Source organism: Lolium rigidum, chromosome 1 (genome assembly GCF_022539505.1).
Source record: "Lolium rigidum isolate FL_2022 chromosome 1, APGP_CSIRO_Lrig_0.1, whole genome shotgun sequence".
Lineage (NCBI taxonomy): Eukaryota > Viridiplantae > Streptophyta > Magnoliopsida > Poales > Poaceae > Lolium > Lolium rigidum.
The window spans coordinates 81,626,899-81,633,998 of NC_061508.1; the positions used below are offsets into that span (position 1 = coordinate 81,626,899).

General features: G+C 47.8%; 2 protein-coding genes across 2 annotated transcripts; both read right to left on the reverse strand.

Annotated features, from left to right (window-relative positions):
• Nucleotides 1-1,436: 1,436 nt before the first annotated feature.
• On the reverse strand, nt 1,437-3,925 carry LOC124676539 (jasmonate O-methyltransferase-like). The gene is made up of 5 exons (XM_047212585.1): nt 3,816-3,925; nt 2,977-3,095; nt 2,371-2,757; nt 2,021-2,287; nt 1,437-1,938 (listed from the first exon to the last, which is right to left on the reverse strand). The coding sequence occupies exons 2-5, from the start codon at nt 3,055-3,057 to the stop codon at nt 1,585-1,587; spliced, it is 1,089 nt and encodes a 362-aa protein (XP_047068541.1). The 5' UTR covers nt 3,058-3,095; nt 3,816-3,925; the 3' UTR covers nt 1,437-1,584.
• Nucleotides 3,926-4,987: 1,062 nt separating this feature from the next.
• On the reverse strand, nt 4,988-5,661 carry LOC124676550. The gene has a single exon (XM_047212595.1). The coding sequence runs from the start codon at nt 5,589-5,591 to the stop codon at nt 5,211-5,213; it is 381 nt and encodes a 126-aa protein (XP_047068551.1). The 5' UTR covers nt 5,592-5,661; the 3' UTR covers nt 4,988-5,210.
• Nucleotides 5,662-7,100: the final 1,439 nt, after the last annotated feature.

Consider the following 7,100-nt stretch of genomic DNA (forward strand, 5'->3'; position numbering starts at 1 on the left):
GGCGTCCAATGCCATGTTCGCTGAGAACGCAGCTCGGTGGGTGGGGGGTCGCAGGATACCCTGTGTGCCCTAGCCCACAGATATCATCTACCTCCACGACGATGATGACCTCGACGACTTCGGCGAAGAGGAGGTCGTTGGCGTGACAGAGGAGCAGTGGGCGTTGGTCGCATCGTTCGAGACCTCCCACGGGACACCAATCGTCATCAGTCCTTGGCGGCGGAGGAGCAAGCGCGCTCCCAAGCACTCGCCATGAGGCAGGCATACGAGATGTCGACCCCGGCGGAGGTCCACCGAACAACAAATGAGGAGGCGGTGGCAGCGAGGCGGTGGGAGTAGCCGCGGGTGGACCAGGAGATCTAGGAGCTAGAGGAGGCTGCCTCAGCTGTGTTCGAACCAGAGACCATGGTGGCAAGGGACATGGCACACTACCAGGCCGACCTAGACACGGCCAGAGCCCGCTAGGATGAGGCTCTGGCCCAGGGGCAGGCACGCCGGCTGGAGGACGTGTCTACCTCCATGAGCCCTTGGGAGACCTTCGCCGCCTGCACGGGCCGTCAAGGAATGTTGGCGGCTAATAGGCCATGCGACTACGAGTAACCCTGACCATAGTATGCCACGCGACTGCGAGTAGATACAACTGTTGTAGTTTAGGTTAACTCGTCTAACCATCTTTACCCTGAATAGATAGTCCTTTTTTTGGCTAACAAATATTAATGAAAAATTGTTTGCTTGTTACTGCCACATGGGCCCGGATATCAGCGACGCGCAAGCTGACCGTGCAGCGTCTGTGTCAACGCTTTCGATCCATTTTTCGTCCACGCAGACATCGGGCAGCTGGATCTTTGAACCTTTTTTTTTCTCATACATAGTGGATGGTTTTACTACAGTTCATCGCTGACAGGTAGACACGACCAATCCATGACTTTCTCTTAGTTCTCTATTGAGCATCGATCGATGCAGGGTATAGCCTCCATTTCGAACAAAGAATTGACGCTTGTTAGTAGACGCAGCCACCAATGTCCGCCGTGCTTAACACAACAATTAGTGGTGACTCTTACAGCAGACCTCCAAGCTTGATCTGGACTTCTGGAGGAATCGTTTCTGAGACTAACAAGTACGGTGTAAACTTTGACTAAGTTTATACAAAAATATATTTACATTTAGAATATCAAATCAATACTAGTAGATTCATCATGAAGTATATTTTCATATGGCATACATTTGTAATGTATTGTAGATATAAATATTTTTCTCAATAAACTCAGTCAAAGTTAGTGCGATTTGACTTTCACATATCATGTTACAACCTTTTGAACAGCATATCACATTTAATGATATGAGTTGGGGAGTATATCTCACTAATATGTTATTATTTACCAGATATATTAGTATATCTCACTAATATGGAGATATAGGGGAGGAATTTTGGAGGATTACCTGGACTTGCCCTTGCTAACCAAATGCTGTTTCACATATTTCAGAACTTCTAATATGAAGAAGTCTACTGTCAACAAATTATAACACCTAAATGCAAATAACCATCATATAAACATTCCCAAAAGCATGCAGCAACAACCCATGTCATACCACCTTTTTTAGCGACACAACCAACGTTACTCGCGGGTTTCTAGCCATCTCCTGTTGCAAGCTGCCCTCTTCGCTCCAGCGCCGTTCTGCAGTCCTCACGAATTCATCCATGATCTCTCCAGACCACCCAAAATGCTGTACAATTATAGGCTCGAATCCAGCTCTCAGCATATTGGCTATCCTGCTTGGGGTGATCAGCACGTTGTATGAACTGCTTGAAGGTTCAGGCACCTGCATCTCTCTGATTGAAAATGACCCTTCTAATTGAATGATCTCTCTCAACTCTTCATCGGAAGGTCCATATATTGGTATGTAAAAGGAATCAAACTGTTCTTTGTTGATAACTCCCTGTTAATTGAATCAAAAGCTCCGGATGTCAAGTGCACAGTCATATAGGACTATATGTCAGTGTTAAAGTAAAGAAACTAACCTTTGAAACCATCTCACTTAAAATCTGAGCCACAGATTCCCAGGCATGAGTGAATTTGGAGGCAAGTTCTTCAGAACGCCTCCCCGCGAGGGAAACAACCATCCGGCCTCCTGATGCCAACTCTTTGGCTCTCATCTCAAGAAAAAGAGTAAAATCTTTCCTGAACTGCCGTGCATAAGCTCCAATGACCAAAGGTCGTCTTTCTATCCTAACATTCTCATCGATATCATACGCTGGGATTTGGTTCCTCTTAAGTTCTTCAGGAGCCTGTAGTCCCGTCCGCAAATAATCTGTTCTTAAAAAATGGATAAGTGATGCAATGGCGCCATCGAGCTGTGTAAAGTTCATACCTTCGAAAGCCAATGCAAGCTGTTGGATGAACAAACAAGATGCAAGGATCCACTGGTGAAGAGCCTCCCATAAAATGATCCTGGTACAACGCCAGTAACAACTGACTTGTGGCTTTGCTGGAATGCGACCAAGCTCTTCACAACCACATTGAAGTCATTGTCAGGAAGATCATTAAGAAGAACACAAACTTCTACTTGTGGCTGCTGGAAATGAAGACACTGATTGTGTATCGCATCAATGGCTATGGACACTAAAGCGAGTGCATTTGGACCAGAGGAACAGCCCAGGTCTGCAACCACCATGTTTCTAGGAAACAAGCTGCTGGTGCTGCATAAATCAGAGATGGTCTCTTCTATCATGAGTCTCATCCTGTTCTGTTCAACATTCTGCAAGTGAGTTTCATCATTCGTCAGAAGATTCATTAAATCTTAGCTTCAGGAAATTGTATATGCCTTCTCGGGTTTCAGATTCTTGTTTTTTCCCTTATTTATAGTTTATATTTTCCAAAAAAAAGTAATAACATAGTAATTAGGTGAGTAAGTTACGGAGGAACATGGCAAAAGAAAAACAACCATAGTAAATCGATTAAGAGAGAGAAAAGATACCTGCAGGCTAGAGTTGCAAGCATAGCTTGTGTTCCCTTGTCCGCGGTTCATATGCACCAACTGCTCATGCTGGGAGGCCATGGATTTTGCTCAAGCAGGCCAAACTTCCGATCTTGCACCTTCAAAAGCCAGACAACAAGACAATGCTAATACTGTACTGGCTAGAAGTTCAGAGCTTTTATGTAGGTCAATCATAAGAAGATAACTATTATGGCGGCTTATTTGTACCGATAATAAGGCCAATGTCCTTTCTTCAATCTGTAGGACCAGCCAATAGAGAGAGGGAGAGAGAAAGGTTGAGTCAAAGCTTGATAAGGACATAGCACTACCTTCCAAAGTATTATATCCCCCGAAAACAAGCACGACCTGTTTTTAGATGGTGGTTTTGCCAGGAGAGCCACAGTAAAGCTAACAAAACTGCATGTATTTTTCTTCATTTGTGTGTCATGGCACACTTATCCGACAATGAAATAAAAATGTAAATTTCACTTTGTATCTTAAATTGCCGCTTGGTATCAACAGGTAGTACTATTTTGGCGATCCTATCAGCAATTTGTGAACTTTACACTTTGTATCAGGCGATCCTACTCTGCACCCTAAATAAACTCTGCAGGTTCAAGCTCCTATTCCGGCGATCCTACCAGCAGTTGTTTCAGTTCGTGGAGTTGCTTCAGTTTATGAAAAATCGTTCAGACTGTGGAATTGCTGATTGGTTGGGCAACACTGATGGATAAAATACCTTCATCTTCTACTAATATACAATGAAACTGATAACAAAGGATTAACTGCAGATTTCATTTACAAAGGGATAAATGAAATGGATGTAGATTCGAAATTACTTTGGGGTTTGGTCGGCCGTTGGCAAGCAGCAGGACTGGAATGGGGGAGCTGCGGAGAGCAGCTGCTGGCGTGCTGCGTTCAGGTTCCGGCGCCGAGACGGGGCACAAGCATGGTGGCGCATGCGCGCAGCTAGCACTCAGCAGAGGTGGCGGCCTGCACGGCGGGACCGCGGGAGGCGACACGGATCAGCGGAGGAGGAGAGGACGGCGCGGCGGTTCGCACATCAGAGGCCGGGTCGATGGACTGGCGCAGGGGAGGGGGGGGGCAACTATGGCCGGTGGCGAGCACGTCTGCGGGCGGTTGCAGGTCTGGGCGCAGCAACACAGAAAAGGCGAGGAGGGGGGAGGGGCGGCGACGATGGCCCGGCGCCGGCGGCGAGCCTGCAGAAGGTCTAGGAGCAGCAACAGAGAGACAGAGGCATCGGCATCGGGGGAGTAGATTTAGTTGGACTTTGTTTGACCTTTCGGTCGTGTGTAAGTGTGTAACACAAACATTTTCCTCATTACCAAAAAAATATACTCCAAACGGTATATACCACCTCTGTCTATAAAAAATATATTAAAAATGTATTTAAATTTAGATGTATCTAGACGCTCTTTACTATGCAGATACATCAAAACTTAGATAAACCTTCGACATCCTTTTATAGACAGAGTGTAACCAAAAAACACTCGGTCGATCCCTCTTGTGACAAATTGTGTGAGGGGGAGCGAGAGGAGACTAGTTGCGGCGACGGTGACGTCGACGGTACGGTTGGCCACATCGTGAACAAGGACTGGAGCGAGCTGGAACACTGACGTGGTGGAGCAGGTGGAGGTGAGCAAATAACTTAGCTTGAGGGATGGGGGTATCGGCGTCGAGGGGGTGAGGCGTCGCGGCAACATGCTGGTGCTGGCCGCGAGCGGGGAAGATAGCGGTCAGGCTGGTGGTGGCTGTGGGGGGTGCTGGAGGGGAAGAAAAAAACGAAGGAAGAAGATCGACCGAGTGCTATCTTGTTTTGCAGTCAACTGACCCTTAGAGATGTCCTATTTATATTGCATATAAGTATTGTTTTTTCTCCAATAACATTTAGGGCCAACAATAACTTACGCAAAATCTGGTAAGCCTTTCAATGCAATCTAGGGTGTATAATGGAGGCGTCTTTTTCACCAACAATTTATGGGATCAATAATTCGTCCAAAATCTGGCCAAGTATCATATAAGAAAGACTCCACAAGACGATATATACATGAAACTTTGATCACCTATACAAATCATTATTAGATGTACGTAGTAGTAACACACATAGATACAAGGAGTACTTCATCAGTTCGATCAGCGATCATCCGTTCACAAAACAGAGGAACAAAGCAGCATGGAGAGAGGGGCTAACTGCCTGCCATGGCGGCGAGCGATCACATGGATTTGAGCATGGCGGTGGTGCAGGAGCCGCCGGACTTGTACTTGAGCGCAGGGCGGCCGCTGCCGTAGTGGCAGCCGAGCAGGTAGAGCGCTAGCCTCTTCTTGGCCCTCCTGAGCAGCAGCAGCTTGTCCTCCCCCCACTCCACCACCGCCACCACCCACCTCCTGTCGCACCGGTCCTCGCCCACCTCATCGGCGGTGGCGTAGACCTGCCCCGGCTTACCGTCGCCGCCGGGGGCCGGCGACTCCCACTGGAGCGGGTAGCTGCGCAGGAACACCCGCCTGGTGCTGTAGTCCTCGTACCGGAAGCTCTTGGTCGGCTTCACGGCCGCCTCCTCCTCCCTGGATATCTTCCGGCCGAAGTGATCCTCCATTGCTATGCTAGCTTGGTAGCAACTTGGCTTGGTTTTCGACGCCGGTCGATGACTGGCTGGCTGAGCCCACGATGCGATCCCGCTGTGTATATATGCACAGTTAAGCGGCAGGCGGCCACGTCGGCCTTTAATCTCATTTCATTCTGCTGCCTTTAGTTTGTCGTGTGTGGCTGTGCTTTGTTTAACAATAATAATTCGGGTAGTTTGATTGGCATGGCACGGAGGTATTTTTCAATTGCTTTGCGGGAGAAGGATTTCCTTTACCGGTAATCTGACGGGAACCACCGGGACGACATCTAGTATAAACAATTTCTTGATCTGAAAAAAGAGTTATAATCTATCTCTGCATCGATGCGATTCTTTGCAATGAGCTCTTTCTCACCGCCAAGTTATTCCGAAGCACAAAACTTCGCAGAGTGCACCCTCCGTTTAAATAGTCTTCTCAGTTTTTTCAAGATACCAATGTATCCACACACTAAAATGCGATACATATACTTGAGTCAGATTAGTAATTTTTAAATAGAGGGAATGCATAACAAACGGTTCCAGACTTGAACTCGGCTAAGCCGTCTGTACGTTATTGAAATTGCTCAATCATGACCAGATTGGACCGTATGTGAACCGGCACGTGTCTAGAGAGGCGATTAGGGTTCCTAGCCACCTCCTCTCGGTGCTGCCGACTTGCCCCAACTTATGTGGCCTTCGAGCCATGGAGGCGGGGTGGATCTCAGTCCCCGTCGATGGGAGGGCTCAGCTTTTTTCGGTCTTAGCTAGGGTTAAGGTTTGGTGTGGCGGCCCTCAGGTGGTGACGACGGCGTCTTCTCCAATAAAGTCTCCCCGGCTTCAGCCCCATCTCGGCGATGTCGGGAAGCTTGTGGGAGTGGTGTGGTTCTCGAGGACTTCTGGTTCGGGGGATCTCCGTGGAGCTTCATACCCTAGGCGGTTATTCCGGCTTCTATGTCTCCGGGACGGATGGTTTTCTAGACTAGTTCAGCTACTTCACATCCGCAACGAAAAACGTCAAACCAACTACGGTAGGAGCGGCAGCGGGGGTGCGCCATCGATATGGTCTAGAGGTTGAAGACGGAGGACATCTCAAAGATTTCCTTGTAATTTTCATTTTTGTTAGAATGCTTTGTAATGTTTGATGTTTCTCCACCGGGGTTCTATTCGCAAAAAACACTTGAACTTGCCTAGTCTTCTCTTTATAATATATTGGCGCCGTGATCACCTCCCTGACAAAATGGGGCCAACTGTCCGCAATGGCTGGCGTGTCAGCTAAATAGAATGGGGAGAAATGGGTTCTACCTTCGCCGGCCGGCAACTCTTTTGCCAGATTTTCTTTCCGCCAGCTTTTACCAAAAGCAATACGGTGAGTTAGGCCATTCATGTATACTCTTCTTTTCTGCTTTGGCGATGGGATGCAAATGCAAAAGCTCGTTTGCAAAGTCAGGATGGAGTGGCTCTCAGGGGCGGGCTTTTCACCGGATAACGCACATGACGCGAGCT